Source organism: Podarcis tiliguerta, assembly GCF_965153285.1.
Source record: "Podarcis tiliguerta genome assembly, chromosome: 12".
NCBI lineage: Eukaryota > Metazoa > Chordata > Lepidosauria > Squamata > Lacertidae > Podarcis > Podarcis tiliguerta.
The window spans coordinates 5,324,376-5,343,678 of record NC_139545.1 but is presented as its reverse complement, the minus strand read 5'-3'; the positions used below and the strand labels follow the sequence as shown (position 1 = coordinate 5,343,678).

Sequence of the window (19,303 nt, the reverse complement as noted above, 5' to 3'; positions counted from 1 at the left end):
GTCCACAGACAGCTTTCCAGGTCATTTGCCCAGCATGACTAAACCGCTTCTGGCACAGTGGGACACTGTGATGGAAGCCAGAGCACACGGAAACACTGTTCACCTTCCCGCCACAGCGGTGCCTATTTATCTACTCGCGCTGGTGTGCTTTCGAACTGCTAAGTTGGCAGGAGCTGGGACAGAGCAATGGGAGCTCACTCCATTGTGGGGATTCGAACCGCCCACCTTCCGATCACCAAGCCCAAGAGGCTCAGTGGTTTAGACCACAGCGCCACCCGCATCCCTCCAAGGATGGCGCTTAGGGTGCCTCTGAATCCAATGCTGCACTGCTGGGGAAGACAAGCTTTAAAGAATTAAGCTGTTTTTGTAGAGTGACATTTCAAACCTTAAATAAAAATACAGTAGTCAAATGTATTTGACTATTAACACATTTATTGACTCATACAGCGGAATGTCATTCATGGTCACTTACATTATAAAGAAAAGGTGCAAATTCTATGCTGGCAATTATTTTACATCCCCCCGCCCTTTAATTTTTTTCAAAAAAAGAAAAGAAAAGAAGAGATTTTATTTTCACAGAAATGAAATAGCAGAAAACTAGCAGTGTTGCAAATCATTGCAGAAGTTTCAGGCAACCCATTTGGTTTATTAAGAAGAAGTATCAGAGCTACGGTAGTACTTAAAATAGTGTACACTGAAACACTTAAGAAACAGATGCTGCTACACTTAACAAGTGCAGTCAAAAACTTACTCTGTCTCCAGGATGACGGTGGATATGGAGCAGAGGCAGCTTGCAGGAGACTGGCTTTCAGCTGCGGAACCTGCCCAGAGCACTTTTACAAATGGATTTTGCTTTAAGAAACAGCAACAGGGTGACAAACAAATGGATAAACACATGAAAGTTCATGTGGTACCTTTGTGGGTGTAAAAAACATCCCAATCCATCCAAAAAATGCAAACTAATCTGGGACAGGGGAAGGTGAGATCACAGCCAACGGCCAATCAAAGTTGTGCATGGCCAGCTGTGAGCCAATCAGCATTTTGGGCAACCTATATAAAAGCTTGCAGAATCTGACAAAGCAAAAGGAAATCAGTATTTCCTTACTAATAGAAAACAATAGAATAGAAAAGAAAAAAACATTGTGAGGTATGTACCTCTTACAGATGAATGTGTTTAAAATTAAGGTGCAAGAGATTTAAAAAATTCTCCCTGTAAAAAGATTGCTTTGACTAAAGACTTACAGACACTAAACACATTGGCCCAGCTCCGTGAGATCCTAACATACCAGCATGCACAGCCAGCTATTTTGTTTACCTTTGCACTCCAAAACGTCCCATTAATGAAAACGCAAATTACCTTTTTCAAACTGCCCAGTGTTAAAAAACATGGATAGCCTATTGCCAATTACCCTGGAGTGCAACTATGAGCGAAAATGCACAATGGGTGACCTTTCGTCTCTGGCTTATATACATAATGTAGAACCAGTGGAACTAACTTAAATATGGTGGGGCCACAATCCAGAAAACCGCATGCACAGCTGAATCCCACTGTCAGATACAGGCTGTGATGGCTGCCAACTTGGATGATGCTAAAAGAGGATTAGACAAATTCGTGGATGATATTCCTGGCTACTAGCCATGGCAGCTATCCTCTGCCTCCATGATCAGACAGTATGCTTTGGTGCTGGAAACCACAGGAGGGGAGGGTGCTCTTGGACTTTGGGGGCCAACCTGTGGGTTTCCCACAGGCAACTGGTTGGGCACTGTGAACACCGGATATTGGACTACATGGGCCATTGTCTTAGGTACTTAGACAAAAGGCAAAGAAACTCAAACCAAGCCTGAGTCTGTTTCTCAATAAAGCTATTGAATCTCGATCACCAGGCATGAATGGCAGCCTTCGGTACCTGCTGCAAGAAATTGGATGAGATGGAGGGTTCGGTTGCAGCTTCTCATACCGTGCAATGGGTACAGGAATAGTGAGGGTGGCAGCAAACTCCTGTTTTAGAGAGAAACGAGAAAATCCTGTAGTTGCCAATCTTTCTGCAGGTAATAGCACTGATCTAGGGATAATTTATGGGCACAGGAGATCTGGTGGATCAAAAGATTTCCCTTCTTTCCAAAACTTCCTGTCCGTTTCAGCTACCTTCCCCCTCATCCATGCACACAATGGCAGGTGCTTGCTAACTGGCCATTTAAACAAAGGAGGCGTTTCAAAAGTGGAAGAGATCCACATGCAGCTCTAAATGGAGGGTGGTTTCCCGATTAGGGCAGATATGTTTCCGATCAAAATGCTAGTAACATTTAAAACATTCTTAGTTCTCTAATTTTTAAAAACAATATCTCAGAACCCCACAATGGAATTGTTGCTCACTCTGTTTTAGGAATCTCTGTTCATAGTAAAACAACATGCCATAAATATGTAGATATCGGGTGGTTTCCAACTAAGTCTTGTTCAGAGTAGAGCCATTGAAATTAATGAACCTAAGTTAGTCAAGTCCTTTAACGTCAGTGGGTCTACTCTGAGTAGGACTAGTATTAAATACCACCAATTATTCCTAAACTTTCCACACACACGCCCCAAAAAGGTACTGGTTTTTAAGTACTGCAAAATTAAACATTACAACAAAAGCTGGTCCAAAGGAGAAGTTTGATTTAGTATGTTACAAAATCTGATGACAAAGAAGGCTAGCCAGGAGCGATGGTGGTTCAGAAAAGCCTTTGTATGCTCTCACACACTTCTGCAGAACACCAGAGAAAGAGGAACATTTTACTAGAATTCTTTTGCTAGAATTCTTACAAGGAATCAGGATGACTGAGTGATATTCCCCTGGTGGGGCTCAACTATGGAAATGTGAATTATAGTGGCTGCCCCCAATGTAAAATGTGCAAAGCCAGCCTTAATAGCACGTAGACAAATTTCCACTACACACAATTAAATCACAGGATGCTCTCCAGATGCAAACTGGTAAACTACGACTGGTTGTGCTAAGCATACCCCAAATCACTTGCTTTTCAACCCACCACATGTTAATGCAAAGCTATATCTGCAGCTTTAAAAAATCCTGTAAAAGTAAATTGTTCAAAGGATGTCTGTTTGAAATACAACACTGAACATTTAAGTCGATGAGTTCAGGAAACACACCCAAATCAGCTTCTGGGAAAATTCATATGTTTTTGGGGCTGATTTCTTTCTGATCGCTTCTGAGCTTGTTGATTTTCTTGGGACTAGTGAGCGCTGGGTTGGCGTTCTTCAGGTTTTGCTTTGGCATCCCACTGCGCCCGGAGTTTCTAGCATTCTGGTTTTTATTTGGACCTGCCCGTTGCTTCTGTTCTTGGAGTCGCTGTTCCCATCTCTAGGAAAACGTAAATTAAGAAAGCGGGTGAGGGGGAGTTGGGAGTCACATACTTATATCCTAATTTAGAGGTAGAACTGAAAATTCAGGCTCACTTTCAGAAATAAAGCCAGCCTGTAAAGACTGTAATTTTTTTGTATTAAGGCTGGAGATCTGGGACCCAGTCCTGATGATGCCCCTGTCTCCATCTAGCATGAGGAAGAAAGAGCCATGAAATGCAGTACGTACTTATTTCTAAAAGCTTATCTCTCCACCAGAAGCCAACTTGGCTTTTTTCTCATGTTTTGTAAAGTGCGAGGAAAGAAGCCTCAGAGGGAATTTCCAGCAAGGCAAACAGTGGAAGACCAAAATTCCCTGGAACCGTTTGGAAAAGGGTTTTGACAAGCCTGCCAAGGAAGTGGTCATTGCAATACAATAATATCCTCCTGAAATCTTGCGGTGCAGAAGGGAAACTGCAGGGTTGGGTTCATACCAGAGCAACTTGTTTATATACAGACAGGGTTTATGTTAATATGCTTCTTGATGCAGCTTCTTGTATATATGTTCTTAATTGTACCATCCACAACAATAGCTGCATCCAGTGTTGAAAATGGGCACATGGTTTTTTCCCCTAAAATCCCCATGTTTTTATTTTATTTTTGATACTCTAAGCTCACTGAGGAAGATGGACAAAATGTTTTATTGAGACTGTATACCCCCACAATACATATACCTCTCCATACCACCCCACTTTCCTGATGACTGCTGGCTATGGTTTTTAGAGTATAGCTGTTGAAGAGTGCGGTGAGGCAGTGCATCCTATTTTTTGAAGATAAAATATTGAGAAGCCTCAGGTGGTCTTACCTTAAATCGTTTGCTCAGCGGATCCTTCCATTTTTCAACTGAGCATCCATCAAGAAGCATTAGCCTGAAACGTTAATTGTAGAATCAAGAAGGGCACAAAAGAAATATCATTTCCTGAATATAGAATTTTTAAAATGCTGGGCTCATTTCAATCAAAATCAAGCACTTCTAAGTTTCGTTTATTTCGGTGGGGAAGATGTGTCTAAGACTGAAATCCTATACCCTCCTACCTGGGAGGAAGCCCGACTGAATTCAGTGGGTTCAGTTTCTTCACAGAAATCAATGGATGGATTTCAACTGATTTTTACTCACAGTAAATCTATTGAATTTAATGGGCCAAATGTAGTTGTTTCCATGGGCCTGCTCTGAGTAAAACATAGCTGGCTCCCGCCCAGACGAATTCATAGTGCAATTCCTTGTCTGTCTACTAAAAAGTAAGTCCCTTTGAGTTCAGTGGGGACTTATTCACATCTAAGCATGTCTAGGTCTGCAGTCATATGCATTCTTAACTTCTCTGGACTTTGCCCACAATATTTGATTTAGTTGCCTTTTATCAATATTCTCATTAGCAAATACATTGTAGATGAAAAGGTTAAATAAAAATACTGATGGTTGTCTAAATTAACTGCTACAAGATACAAATCTCTTTATTTTCTTATTGATTCCAGAAGAATCTTACTGATTATTTGATATCATCATGTTTATAGTAACATATAAAATAATTTAAAATACATTGCTTTGCTGTAAGGATAGGCACCTTCCTCACAAATCTATTCCAGAAATGGTCTGCAGGAAGTTTATTTATTTTAAGATTAAGGCCACATTAAGCTCTAGATAGGGCCCAGTCTGGTGCAATGACTTCGGAGATTCATTTTGGACTGGACTCGACAAACAGTAGAAGAGTCAAACTTGAAATGAATCTCAAGAATCTAGCCAAAGCATCCAGGTTTCCTGGAGAATGATTACGGATGACTTCTCCGTCTATGCAGTAAAAGAGAGTCAGTGCCAATTTTTTATGTGTGGTGTTAAAACAGAGGGCACAATCCACATGAAGTAATCTTACAACACAAGATCTATCTGGGCTGGCAGAGCGGCTGTTTAAAAGATCCAAGATATGACTTGCACAGACTTTGTGCTGGCATATGTGGGTGTCAGTTCATTGTTAGATAAAATGTTTTGTTTTAGAATTATTATTATTTTCTGCTCTGCAACACATGTGGTAGACACCCTTTCGCCCTGCACTGTATCAGTCTGAGAGTTTGTGATGAGTTTTGCTGTTGTGACCCCAGTCAAATGTGAGACTTCTGCGTCTTTGAATCCAAGGCTGAGGCCTGAAATACTGTATAATCAGAAAAGGGGGAAACTGCTAGAAACAAAAATGTGGTATTTCCTTCAGCACTTTTCCAAGCAAGAGACTGTTACTTCTAACATTTTAAAGAAGCCACTGTAACTCAAACCCTGTTTACATATGGCTAAGTTCAAATGAGAAACACAATATTTTGTTTTTGCTTTCTTTTTCAGATCCTTTAACAAAGCATATAAAATTAAAACCTCAATGACCTTTAAAAACATCACTGGCAAACTTGTTCCATGAAAAACAGAATTCTTTCTAATCTTTTCCCATTCCTCAGCTTAATTTTGAAAGCCTTCACACTGATGGGTTGGCATTCTCAAATAACTCAAGATTAGTCAAGAACAGGGCATTTTTCCACCTAGAAAAAGAGGTGTCAGGACTCAGCATGAAGTTGTTACGGTAACTGCCACCCCTTTTTACAACAACAAAGAGAGGTGCCAGCAGTGGCGTAGCGTGGGGGGTGCAGGGGGGCGGCCGCACCGGGTGCAACATCTGGGGGTTAGGGTTAGGGGGCGCAAATCCACGGGTTAGGGGGTGCAAATTACTTGCCTTGCCCCGGGTGCTGACAACCCACGCTACGCCACTGGGTGCCGGTACTATGTACCCTTAAGCACCCCCTGGAAAAAAGCACTGGTCATTCCCACCACCATCTCCAGAATCAAAACGTAGGAAGTCTACCTTTGCTTAAGTGTTTTCTATCCATCTTCTCTTGGCTTCCTATCCCAGTGTTTTGCAAAGCTAAGCAGGGCCCAGTATGGTTTCAAACTGGATGGGGGCTGCACTAGATGACCCTTACAAATCTATAATTCTATGAAATCCTTGATACAATCCCTCCTATGTATATAAGAGCTCAGATTTGGAATCAAAGAATCACAGAGCTGGAAGGGACCCGAGGGTCATCTAGTCCAACCCCCTGCAATACAGAAATATTTTTGCCCAACACAGGGCTTGAACCCACAGCCCTGAGGTTAAGAGTCTCATGCTCCACCGACTGAGCTATCCCACCATATTATTACTAATTCTATTTCTACCCCACCCTTCCCTTGAAGGGGAGGAAGGGAAAGGAGAATGTTAGCCGCTTTGAGACTCCTTCAGGTAGTGATAAAGTGGGATATCAAATCCAAACTCTTCTTCTTCTTCTTCTTGTGGAGTTCAGTGCATCATGCAACCCTACACACTGGTAGGATAAAGTGGATTTTAGTCATCGGCTCAAGTAAAGGTAAAGGACCCCTGACAGTTACGTCCAGTCGCAGATGACTCTGGGGTTGCGGCGCTCATCTCGCTTTACAGGCCAAGGGAGCCGGCGTTTGTCCGCAGACAGTTTTTCCGGGTCATGTGGCTGGCATGATTAAGCCGCTTCTGGCAAAACCAGAGTAGCGCACGGAAACGCCGTTTACCTTCCCGCCGGAGTGGTACCTATTTATCTACTTGCACTTTGGCGTGCTTTTGAATTGCTGGGTTGGCAGGAGCTAGGACTGAGCAACGGAAGCTCACCCCGTCATGGGGATTCAAACCGCCGACCTTCCAATCAGCAAGCCCAAGGCTCAGTGGTTTAGACCACAGCACCACCCGCGTCCCTCCAAGGCCAGCCCTACCATGAGGCAAAATGAGGCAGCTGCCTCAGGCAGCACATGCTGGAGGGTGACAGTACCAACCCCCTACGCCAGGACCAGTGGTCAGGGATGATGGGAATTGTAGTCCCAAAACAGCTGAAGGGCCAAGTTTGGCCACCACGGCCCTAGGCATTCTTTGGTAGTGTTCCATGGCAGCATCTCTGCTGCTTACCTGACAAAGGTGGTGGTGGTGGCAGATGTTGATGTGGCTGGGCTGAGCATTTCGCTGGCAGGACCACCACCAAACCATGTCCACCACTTCAGCCGTGGCACCCAAAGGCCCTCGGGTGCATCTGTGGAGCTGCCCTGCCCTCAGGGGGCATTCTTATGTTTTTCAAGGGATGAGGCCGCTCCATGCATGTCAAAGGGTGTTGTTTGTTGGGTTTGCCAAAAATGCAAATAAAACATGTTAAAGCAGGCATCTTGGCAGCGGTTTCTTGCCCCCTGATCCTTGCTTACCTTGAGCGCCACTCATAACACATAATGAGGACATCTTGGTTTGGTAGAAGAGGGGGACACTGGCAGGAGGAATTTGTATGCAGAGGCATAAGAGAATGGGGAACAGGAGTTGAAGATTTCAAGACGTCTTTCACGTCAACCATTGTGGTGATTTCGTTGCAGCCTCCTCTCTCTAAGCTCTTGACTTTAGCACGAATAACTGCAACACATAAAGCAAAGGTAAACCATAATGCCACTTAGCTAACAGCCGATCCTATATATGGTTACTCAGAATCCAGTCTTCCTAAGTTCCACTGCAAGCGGCACATTTGCTACAGAGTAAGTCCCACTGAATTGTGAGACTTGTTCCTGCTTCAACAGCCTTCGGATCTCTCGCTGCAAGCCTGCATGTACCATCTCTGAAATTATAAAACCTTTTAAAAACATCTCTGAAATATGGTACAGGAAGGAGTATTTTTTGCTTTAGGCAAAAGTTGATGGAAGTTGAGATGACACTTTATTTAGGCACATAAACACACACACATAAATGTATGTAGAGATGCATTTATTTTTATTTTCTTGCTTGCTTCTGCCCACAGCTCATTCTACTGATTTCAAATGATTACACCAGTGAGAAAGAATAGGAGACTGGTGTGCAAATGACTGGTTTTCAGTTCCTAAATGCCCTGTGCCTAGGATATTTGAGGGCTGCCTGCCTGAGTAGGATTCCTACCTCCCCTGAGAGCTGAGATCAAGCGTTGAAGCCCTATTGTGAATCCCATTACCTAGGGAGACAAGGTTATCGTTAACCAGGAACAGGGCTTTCTTGGTGGTGGCTTCTCCTTTGTGGAATTGCCTTTGAAAAGAAGCCTACCAAATCCATTCTCACAGATCTTTTAGAAGGTCAGCTTAAACAATGAACTTTTATCTGGCCTTCTGTGCTCCATCCTGTCTCATGTTTGCCATGCATTTATGGGTGGCATTGTACCAGAATGTGGAGGTCCATGTTCATTCAAATGAACAGCAGTGTCTACCTTTGAGACATACATTCTGACGCATGCTTAGATAAACATCAGACCTACGGCTACCATTCCTGGACCAATAAGTGAGACATGTGCTGAAGCCTGCTGACTCTTTGGAATCATCAAATCATAACACTGTAGATTTGGAAGGGACCGTGCTTTAGTATTCTATTCAGAATAGCTAATAACCACTTTGGGGACCAACGGCGCAATCCTATACAGACCTTCCCAGTAGTAGGTCTCATTGAATTCAGCGGGCTTATTTTGAGTAGGCATGCATAGGGTTGCTCATAATTGTTGAAAAGTGCCACAGGTATAGGAAGAACAAATGATACAATTTTGATACCAGTCTTGTTAATCCAGTCTTTTCAACATCTCCTTTCTCATCCCATTCCTGTCCCTTCTCCTGCGCTTCCACAAAAAATGTAAACACAAAGGCAGGCAATCTTTTATTTCCCCACAGAACCTTGTACTCTGGATATTGTCAAAAACAACAATGGCTTTAAAATCTGGATATTAGCACTAATTTTGCATTGAAACACATTCCATTTGTCAGTACAAACACATTTCACATGATCAATTTATAATAGATTTCTAGTGAGATTTATCCAGTGTATTTGTCCTGTGTATGGATTCATTTATTTTTACCCTCCCTAAAATAATGCCCTGCTAACTTAATCATCTGAATTTATAAAGCAGGTATTTGGCATTTTAACACAGGGGGTGTTTTTATCCTGCTGTTGATTTCAGCAGAACTCAGCTGAGTTTTCATCTCTGCAAGATCATATCTGGACATAAGATATATGATTATATTTTTTTGGGGGGGAGGTGGTTTCTGCAGTCCTATACAACTTACTTGAGAGTAAGCTCCAATGAATACTTTTTGCCCACAATTCTATGCAAATTTTTTTTAGAAAGCTAATGTTTACTGAACATAGTTATGATTGAGTTTTTATTCCCTTCAGTGTGATGGGACTTACACCTTGAATCTGTGCATGTTTACTCAGAAGTAAATACCGTTGAGTTCAATGGGGCATACTCACAACCACTGAGTTTTCCAATATTAAACATGGAGCTGTAAAATGCTTAGATTTCACTGGCATCTAGCTTATTCAGGAATGCACCCAAATATCCTTTCTCTTAGGTATTAAACCAGAAGTATTACTATTATTTGAGAAACACGGTGTCTTATCCGGTTGTTGTTTTTTAAGCGACACTTTTGTGCCTTGTCCAGCTGAGACCCCCAAAGTCTGTTTCGTCGCAATCCCAAGTGATTTGGATCTAAGAAATAAGTTATTTCATTCTCTCTTCTTTCTTTCCCTTTAAGAAGAAATAACATGCATTTCGGTAAATCTCGGTGTCTTCAAAAACCACTGAAGGCTGGTTCTGATGTCGGAGAAAACCCAAAGTTCTGGAGGAAAGAAGCAACGATAAAATCGCTGCCACGATTCGTTTTGAATCGTGTCTTTTATATGTATATTTTTTTCTGAACTCGGATAATTAAAGGGATCAGATTTCTCGAAGAACCGAAGTCCGCTGAACGAAAAGGGCCAAAAAGGGAGATCCCGATGATACGAAACCAGCCACGAGATGGGAGAAAGAATAACGCAGCAACTTTTCACTTTTTGAATAGAAATAAAGTGTTGCCGACTGACTCACCGTAAGAGTAGTTCTTGGTCAGATACGTCGCCAGGGTGGGCTTGACCTTCTTGCACTTGCAGCGCTCTGCATTGAAAGCAAAACAGAAAAATATACATATATATAATGGAAATACACATATTCGGCGAGCTGATCGTGTCCGATCTTAGAAAAAGGCGCTCACCGTGGCTTGAGGGCTTGCACTCGGGAAACAGAGGCTTTTCGTGGACCATCACGTCGTCAGATAAATCGATCCACTTCACGTCTTCTTCAGGAGGGAACACCCAAAATGGAAATGGGAAAGAAAAAACAGGAAAAAAAAAACCCGGGAGCAATTAGAAATTTGATGGGGGGAAAGGAGAGGGATTTTCCTTTAATTTTTAGAAAATATATCCTCATCGGGGAAAGATGGTCTGACAACTTCTCAAACCCCGGAAAAGCGCCCACGTCCCGTTGGCAAGCTGAACCCCAGCGCATTTACTCCCAAGTCAGCCCCTTCGCTTTCCATGGGATTTACCCTCCGAGCAAATGTGCTCAGTCTCCGGGTCGCACTGAGAAGTGCCAGCTCGCTTGGAGGGTTTCCTTGGGAAAAAATCCTCTGAAACTGTAATTACTTGTGTGTTTTTAATAGATCTTTTATATATACGTATACTTTTAATTCCATTAGTTTAATTGTTTGTTTTTAGCTGCACTTTTTAGCCGTTCTCATTTAATCTGTAAGCCGCCTTGAGTCTCTGTCGGGGGGAAAGACGGGGCATAAATAAATATTATTAATAATAACGGCGAGCGCCTGCTGCCCTTGTTTCCGAGGGAGGCTGAACTTGCGTCCAGGTGGGACCCCTTTGGCAAGGCGTCCCAACCTCGATGGAAGATCTGACCTGCCTCGTTTCCTCCTCTGCGGGGAGGCTTGCTTCCGAGGAAGCTACCCGGGATCAGGCCGCCAAGGGAAAAGCCAAGTCCCACCGAAATCGCGGGGGCATCTTGCTCCGTCAACGAGGTTGGGGTGCGCCGGCCTCATTTGGGAGGCCTGCCTGGGGCTCTCACAGACCTAAGTGCCATCGAACTTACTCCCAGGTAAAGATATATATGATCATAGAATGGTAGAGCGGGATGGGACCCCCAGGCTCATCTAGTCTCACCCCCAGTGCAGAAATCTCCACTGAAGCATCCCTGGCAGACGGCCGTCCAGCCTCTGCCTCCAAACCTCCAATGGACTCGTCCTTGTCCGGGGCGCAGACAAGTCCGTGCCCTCCTGCCCGCCCCGTCCCGTGTAGCTCTGCTCTCCTCACCTTCCGGCAGATCCGTGACGATGGCCTCGGGAGCGATGCAGACCCCTCGGTCGTAGACGGGCAGGTCTTGGCAGGCCAGGGCTTCGGGCCAGCTGTGGTTGTACCTCTTCATGAGGGGCTCGCAGCCGTCTCGGGCGCGCTGGCACAGCGCCTTGCAGGGCTTGATGGGGTCGTGCAGGAACTCGACGGCGCAGATGGGCGCGTACATGGCGCACAGGAAGAAACTGAGCACCGGGCTGCAGCCGGCGGCCACCAGCTCGTGGTACTGCTCGATGGCCAGCACGGCGTTCTCCTGGGTGCTGTGGTGCAGGTGGTTGGGCATGCGGGTCATGTTCCAGGGCATGTGGCGGCACATGGGGATGCGCACCGGCTCGCAGGGGGAGCCGGGCAGCCCCGACGTGGCGCGCCCCAGCCCCAGCCCCAGCCACGCCAAGAGAGCCACCGTCGCCATGGCCGGAGAGTTTCGCGGAGGGCGCGCCGTCGGTTTTCCTTTGGAGAGGCGGCGAGGGAGCCGAGTGCCAGCCCTGCCTTGCTCTGCGCGCAGCTCGGAGCCAGGAGGTTGCAGGCAGAAGCGGACTTGGCCGGACCCTCCTTATAAGCGGTGCCGCCGATGACGCGCGAACGGGGTCGCTCGCTCGGGGCCGTCCGTCGGGCCGGGGGGAGATGGGGGCGCTCTTCTCCCCAGGCACGCACGTTGACATCACTTGCCTCGGCTCCCTTTAATCCCGGAGCGACATCATCGCCGGCTCCACGTTTCTCCCGGGGCGTCTCCAAGCGGCGATTCGTTTCCCCCCAGCGAGAGGTTTGATGCGCGCAATAAATCCTGGAAAGAGATTTGGGGAAAGGTGGGTGGCAGAGGGAAAGGGAGGAGGCGAGCGGGATCTCTCCCTCTGCGCCACGGCCACAAATTCAGACGAAGGACCTTAGCTACTGCTGCTGCTTATTAAAAGCAAGGTTTAAATTTTCCCTCCTCCTGCGCCTGAAAGCCGTACAGAATCATAGATGGAAGTGCAATGGAGCTTACTCCCAGATAGATAGATAGATAGATAGATAGATAGATAGATAGATAGATGACCACACAATGATAGAATTGTACAGATGGAAGGGAACAGGAGGGTCATCTAGTCCAACCCCCTGAAATTCAGGAACCCTTTTCCTTGAACCAACAACCCTGAGATTAACTCTCATGTTCCACCGACTGAGCTGTCCAGCCACAGCAAGTATATAGGGGAATGTACATACATGTATAGATAGATATACCCCTAGGTATTCCTGCACTAATTATACACCATTGGGCACATTAGGTTGCTATGTGTCCAGGGCTGGAGCTTCATGCTGGTGGGGGCCAGGCTGGTGCACGTCCTGGGGGTGTGGCGCGCCACCTGCAGGGGCATGGCACCTAGCGTAGGTGGGGGGCAGCCACAATAGCACCCCACCAGGATTGTGCTGCCGGGGACACTCCTCTTCCTCTGCCAGTGCAAGTGTCCTCTTTTTCCAGGACATGTCCTCTTTTTCATGAATAGAGTCATAATAGCGATCCATAGTTAAAAGTAAAAGGTAAAGGTAAAGGGACCCCTGACCACTAGGTCCAGTCGTGGCCGACTCTGGGGTTACGGCGCTCATCTCACTTTATTGGCTGAGGGAGCCGGCGTACAGCTTCCGGGTCATGTGGCCGGCATGACTAAGCTGCTTCTGGCAAACCAGAGCAGCGCACGGAAACGCCGTTTACCTTCCCGCCGGAGCGGTACCTATTTATCTACTTGCACTTTGACCTGCTTTCGAACTGCTAGGTTGGCAGGAGCAGGGACCAAGCAACAGGGGCTCACCCCGTCGCGGGGTTCGAACCGCCAACCTTCGGATCGGGAGAGTGATGATGCACTAGCAGTGAGCAAAATCTAATAGTAAAATCTGTTCCATTTTTATCTTTTGGAGACATGAGCCTGAACAGCACCAGTGCACTGACAAACGAAAACTTCTCACAGATGTGGAGATGGTAGGGTTATTATAGTGGTCCACAGTACATGTATTCATTTTTTCCTGTCTCACTGTGATCATTAGTCAAACCAGTTCTGCATATTTTCCATCTAAGCAAAGTCTAAGCTGGAGTTTGTTGTCATGACTGTCCATATACATGTGCGTATGGCTGTTCCTCCTAGCTACAACTGGACAATGCAGGTGACTTTAGTGATGAGGACCACACTCCATCCCCCCTGGACCTGGAAAGTCTTGGTTCGATTCAAGAGGTCAGTTCTTGTGTTCTTAATAGGTACTGTATGAGCACCAGAGCTGACCTTATGAATTAGACCAAGATCCGCTTAGTCCAGAATTTGTTTCCCAACTGTGACCAGCAAGCTGTTTCTGGGAAGTTCACAAACAGAGCATGTAGGTAACAAGTCTCAACAGGGAGCATTTATTTATTTGATTTATTTCCCACTCTCTTCATAAACAACCTTGGGGCAGATCACGTCCATTCAAAGGTTTTTTTCTTATAAAAACAACAAGAAAACAAAACAAAACTTCAAAACATCAGTGAGCACAACTCCTCAACTGTCTGGCAAACATAGTCCATTAAAAATATACAATCAACCCTAGAGTCCATTTTTAATGAGATAAACGTTTTCACCTGGCACAGCCAAATCAGTAGCACCAGTTTAACCTCAGGGAAGACAGTATTCCACAAGCTGGGTACCACTGCCAAGAATACCTTGACAAGTTCAGATAAGCTCTTGGCAATGATGAAACCAAAATAGCTGCACCAGTAGATCTCACTTATCACACGGATATGGTGCCACTCACATGGAAGTTTCTGGTCAGCTGTCAATGACTAATAGCTGCTGGTAGACCTCTGCTCCATGAATTTGCCTCCTTTTGTAAGCCACCTAAGTTAGTGGACATCAATTGCTGCTTCTTGTCACACTGAATTTTATTGATTGATTGATTTGTTAAATTTATATCTCACCTCTCCTCCCAAAGGAGCCCAGGGTGGCAATCAAGAATTGATAGAACAATAGAAACATATTTAAAACACATTAGAAGCAATTCCAATAGAGATTCAGACTGGGAAAGATCTCAGCTTAATACTCTTGTTGAAGAGGAAGGTCTTCAGTACGTGCTGAAAAGACTAAAGAGACACTTGTCCAATATTGAAGGCCCAATTCCTACATGGGGTTGGACAGACCTCCTGATAAGGTGGCATCTGTAGGAAGCCCTCACCTGCAAAGTGTGAGGTATATAAGGAGTCTTTCATCTTTCGGGCATCCTGGTCCCAAGCTGCGTTGGGCTTTATACACCAAAACCAGCACCTTGAACCTTGCACACTAGCTAATTGGCAACCAGCGCAATTCCTTGAACCATGGGGCAGCATGTTGGCGACATCCTGCCCCAGAGGGTAGTTGACCCATTGCATACTGCATTATTTGCAGCTTCTGTACCAACATCAAGGGCAGCCCCACAGAGAGTGCATTGCAATACTACAAGCTTGGAGGTTATCAGCACAATTATAAGGCAACTGGCCAATTATCCAGACTCTGGACCACTCACCAACAGCACCTCAATCTTGTGAGGATTCAGATTCAGTTTCTTGGCCCTCATCCAGCCCACCATTGAGACCAAGCACTGTTTCAGGGTCTGCACAGCCTCTCGTGATTCATATGTTACAGACAAGTAGAGATGGGTATCACCAGCGTTCTGACGACACCTTGCCATCAAATATCATAATGACTTCTCCCAGAGGCTTCATATAGATATTAAACAGCATTGGGAACAAGATGGGACCCTGCAGCACCACACAACACAACTGCCAGGGGGCTGAAAGACAATCATCCAATGCTATTCACTGAAACCAACCCTGGAGGTGGGATTGGAAGAACTGTAAAACAATGCTTCTAATACCTCTAACCCACCAAGTCATCTCAGAAGGCTACCATGGTGAATGGTATCAAAAGTCAAGTAAGAACAACAGGGTGACACTCTCTTTGTCCCTCCCCCAATAATGTTCATCCCTCAGGGTAACCAAGTCCAATTTAGTCCTGTCATCCTTCATCCTAAGGCCCCAGGTATTGTGGTCATGTGGGTACACATGAATGGCTTTCAGCCATGATGGCTATACTACCTACAGGTTCAGAGGTGATGTGCTTCTGAATACCTGGGCCTAGGCTGAAAGGGTCAGGATAATCCTCCTTCTGGAGCAAAAATCAACTTGAGGGTGTACTAAGCCCTATGTCACAGACTGGAGGCCATGAAATCCTGAGCCAGAACAATAGAGGCAGCCTCAGCATGGATGTTGAAATCAGCAGGAATATTATTCTGGGTTCCTTCAACACCACACTCAACACCACCTCCACTGCATTGGTCAGAGAAGGTGCAGGATGGACAGCACACCAGCAGCAGTCCTAGTCTCCTTTCTCCTGGGCCCAATATCAGGCCCAGAATGTGCCCTCAAAGCCAGCTCCAAGACAGAAAAAATCCTTGGTGATAGAAATCCTGGGGACCACGGCAACTCCTCCCTCCATCCCTGCAGCCTGTGCTGATGCTACACCAAGTATCCAGGTGGGCACAGCTGGGTCTGATAATTTTGTCCATGCTCGCCCACACAGGTCTCAGTAATACACACCAGACAGGCACTAAATCATGGATAATGGTGGTGTTATCTTACAAGTAGCCAGGAACCTGTCCATGGGAGGAATGGGAGTGAAGAACAAGACATAAATAGCCTTCTGCTCCTCTTCCACCGCAACCTATCACTTCCCATGGCTGTATCTTCCTCTGCCCATGATCACAGAAACTGGGGTGACATCACACATGTCTCTTCCTATCCAAACTCATCCCAAACACATTATGAAAACAACACCAACAAAATCTACCACAGCCAAATATTTCAGAAAGAATTTGGAACAGTATTACTAAACATTGGATGTTCTTAAGCAGAGGTTGGATGGCCATCTGCCACACATGCTTTAGCTGAGATTTCTGCCTTGCAGAGGGTTTGGACCAGAGCCCTTCCAGCTATACAATTCTGTGGTTCTATGAAAGTCTACAGAACCCACCAAGTCACAATCACTTCTGCCCACCATCTCACACGCAAGGAGGGCCAGCCTTCTGCCAGAAACAGACTCTCCCTCTGAAGGCACCTGCAGACTTTCTTCGGACCCTGGGTCAGGCAAGGAGTCCCAGTCTTTGCAGAACAGTTAACAGGGACCTCGGCAGAGCACCCATAAGTTCACAATAGTGTTCTATGAAGAAGTATCCTTTATTAATGCAGATCTTTAGAAAGAAAGAAAGAAAAAAGAAGTGCTCCTGAGAGTCGTAATTGGGGAAAGGAGAAACTTGCACTCCACAACACAAGCACTGCTGGTCTAGAAGGGTGTACTAGTTGCTATAGGCACCTATTGGATAATGCCAGTGACATCACTAGGGATGTAAAACATAATTATTTCGGCCATGTCACATTTGATTTTTATTTATTTACATTATTCAGTATGGTGAGATATATATGCTTATCAAATTGTCCGGATTCATATTCATATTGTCCTCAAAATACAGCACAAGGCTAGAACCATAGCAACAATCACCTTCCATTTCAAGTGTGTGCTCATATTTTCTGAAACACATTTTAATTTTGTGAACCAATCCAGCCTTTGATTTCCTGGGGCACAATCCAATCATCCCCTGAACACAATCTTGACCAAATAGCCTATCCCTGCCTACGTGTCCCATCTAGGGAATGAACTAAAACATATCTCCAACATGTTGTTCTCCTTCTTCATTAGCTACTCATCCTAAGCATAGCTGTCAACGTTTCCCTTTTCTTGCAAGGAATCCTATTCAGAATAAGGGAATTTCCCTTTAAAAAGGGGAAAAGTTGACAGCTATGATCCTGAGGCCCCAGGTATTGTGGTCATGTGGGTACACATGAATGGCTTTCAGCCATGATGGCTATACTACCTACAGGATCAGAGGTGATGCGCTTCTGAATACCAGTTGCTGGCAAATACTAGTGTAGAGTGTTGTTGTGTTCATGTTCCACTTGCAGGTTTCACATAAACTTCTGGTTAGCCACTCTTGGAATGGGACCCAAGCCTTTGGCCTGACCCAGCACAGCTCTTTTTATGTTATGTGGTGGATTCAAGGACACAGAGCACCATCTGAAAAACACACTTACATTGTTTCCACTCTCCACTTCTATTATGGAGTTTTTCAGTTAAATCACTGAAAAGCTGTCTGTGACACCACAGCTAGTAAGGTTAACATCTCCAAGATGGAACAACGCACCCACCTGACTCCTTCAGGATGGCACCACATGTAAATTGACACTAGTGATGGGGAAACCAAACCCAAACGCTGCTACATGGAGCAGAAAGAGAATTTGCTGTTCATATCTTCTTTTTTAATCTTTAGCTAAAATAATGTTGATTTTTTTTTTTATATAGCAATTTTTGTGCAGCAATTTTTATATAGCAATTATGTAGCTGCATAGTTGCAGAACTATCTGGACACATTATACCCTTTCAATTAAAGTTAAATGCACCCATTACAGGAAATCTGGGCAATGAAATATAGGTCAACAAGGATGCATGTACAAACCTTATTTACTGCACAGGAACCCAGAGCCTACTTAGGGTTTTTATTTGTTTGCAGTTAAATCTCAGTGGAATAAGCTGGACTGAGATCCTTGTAAATGGGTTTTGGTCAAGACCTTATATTCACATGTGACTGTAGATATTGCTGGACCCTGACACCCATCAATTGCCGTCACTGGTTATGCTGGCTGAGGCTGTTGGGAGCTGAAGTCCAACAACACACCTGGGGACTACAGGTACTCCATTGCTTCACCAGTACTTCCCATATGCCATTGTACTGCCAAGTACTATGAGTACAGAGTACTAGCTGTAGTAAGAATAGTATTGTATGGGTTAACAATGGCAGGATGCCCATTAAGATTTTGTGAATTCTCACTGTTAATGATGCAAGCATCATCTGTCCTTTCTTCTGACCTCACTATTTAATACTCCCCACCCCCTCAATCTGTTTATATAGCTGCAACTTAGGATAACACTTCATGCATCTGACAAAGCACACTCTGGTCCAGGAAAGGTTATGCCATAATAAATGTGTCAGTCTGTAAGGTGCCACAAGACTTGGTTGTGTTGGCTACAGCAGACTAAGCCAAGCTTTCTGGACTTGGTATTTGTAGACTAGAGTGGGATCCCAAACACAGAGCATAGGAAAGTGCCGTCTATCATGGGTCCACCTAGCTAAGGATTATCTATAGTGGTGGTTCTCAAAGGGTGTGGCATGGCACACTGGATGCACAACCAGAAACTAACCACACCATTCTCCAAGAGCATTGGCTATTGTTCTACAATTCTTCAAGACATATTGCTGAGAACAGGGATTTTCAATTCTGACAAACATGAGAGATCAGAAAAGAGACTTCTTTGTGGTGATGAGACAAGTTTCTTTGTCTCAAATTAGTTAGTACACATACTTAAGGTGCATATGTAAGAGGCTCGTTTATCATCATATATTGAGAAAGATACATGTTCTTATGTAGCTGCATTGTTTTATATTTTCTGGATGTCCCATGGTCATATTATAAAGTACTTGTGTTCTGTGTTATAAATCAAGCACTGTTAGGAGTTGCTTCTTCTGTTTTCCAATGTGTTTCTTATCAATAAAAAAGGGGGGGGAGCAATTTTTTATTCTCAAAGTGTGGCTCAGAGAAAGAGGTTTGGGAACCACGGGTCTGTAG

At 44.8% G+C, this 19,303-nt stretch overlaps 1 protein-coding gene across 1 annotated transcript; it reads right to left on the bottom strand.

The window, feature by feature from the left end:
* Positions 1 to 1,178: 1,178 nt before the first annotated feature.
* Positions 1,179 to 12,004, bottom strand: SFRP4 (secreted frizzled related protein 4; the record flags this gene model as incomplete). The annotated part of the gene is made up of 6 exons (XM_083407119.1): positions 1,179 to 3,356; positions 4,200 to 4,263; positions 7,626 to 7,824; positions 10,286 to 10,351; positions 10,449 to 10,532; positions 11,554 to 12,004. 6 exons carry the CDS (start codon positions 12,002 to 12,004, stop codon positions 3,168 to 3,170), a joined length of 1,053 nt encoding a protein of 350 aa, XP_083263245.1. The 3' UTR covers positions 1,179 to 3,167.
* Between the last annotated feature and the right edge of the window lie 7,299 nt (positions 12,005 to 19,303).